General features: G+C 37.4%; 1 protein-coding gene across 1 annotated transcript in view; it reads left to right on the top strand.

The window, feature by feature from the left end:
• The first annotated feature begins 162 nt into the window (after positions 1–162).
• The window catches only part of LOC105621110 (cholesterol desaturase daf-36-like), a 6,018-nt gene continuing 5,219 nt past the window's right edge, over positions 163–961 (top strand). The window contains exons 1-3 of the mRNA XM_012202582.1: positions 163–246; positions 327–514; positions 649–815. Of these exons, the coding sequence (XP_012057972.1) occupies positions 163–246; positions 327–514; positions 649–815 (439 nt within the window). The remainder of the gene's footprint in view (positions 247–326; positions 515–648; positions 816–961) is intronic.

Consider the following 961-nt stretch of genomic DNA (forward strand, 5'->3'; position numbering starts at 1 on the left):
CTCGTCGTCATTCCTGGCTATTTTGCTTTTGGTCTTGTTTATCTCTCCTGTATAAATTGCATTCTTGCCGTGCAATTGAACGGATCGAAGACTCACGAGGTACACTAAAATAAGAAAGGAAACAAATCGAGAAGACGAAACATTGGGATAGAAGTAGTGACAATGTTGGAATGGTGCGTCGGAACGACCACTCTGCTGATCTTTCTCATCTACTTTGCATATTTCTTCAAATTCGATTGGGTGAAAGTAAGTGATGATCAAGCGACATTATTTTCTGTGTTTTTACTATAAAGTGTGTTAAGATTATAACTTGGTACTTCTTAAAGGACATGAGAATTGAGACTAAAACACGACAGATCCGCAATTTTTACGCGAGTAAAAACAAACATCGGAAAGTGGGCAAACTACCGCCGGTCTATCCGAATGGATGGTTCGCTTTGCTTGAAAGTTCGCAGATAAAAAATGGTCAGGTGAAACATGTGTCTGCTCTCGGTGAAAATTTCGCGGTATTCAGGTACGTATAGAATTTTCTTTGATTATTTTTTAAAATATTTTAAGATATAACAGGATGTTCTATTTCAAGATATATCTTAAAAATATTTAAACTACATATTATTTATCACGTAATGTTTTATCAATTTCTTCAAGAACCGAAAGAGGCGTTATCAACATTTTAGACGCATATTGCCCGCATTTAGGGGCAAATATGGCCAAGGGTGGTCGTGTCAAAGGAGATTGTCTGGAGTGTCCATTTCATAACTGGACGTTTCGCGGAGAGGATGGCTACTGCGAAAACATACCTTATACTGAAAAGGGTATTAATCAAGTTCTACATAATTTTGAGTCTCAGATGACATCTATCTACCCTTTTACTATTCTGTGGCCAAGATGTTCGGATCGATTGTTTTTTACGGAAACCACATTCCTGCATACAGATGCCTGTTTGTACACACTAATAAAA

The sequence above is a fragment of the Atta cephalotes genome, assembly GCF_000143395.1.
Source record: "Atta cephalotes unplaced genomic scaffold scaffold00032, whole genome shotgun sequence".
Lineage (NCBI taxonomy): Eukaryota > Metazoa > Arthropoda > Insecta > Hymenoptera > Formicidae > Atta > Atta cephalotes.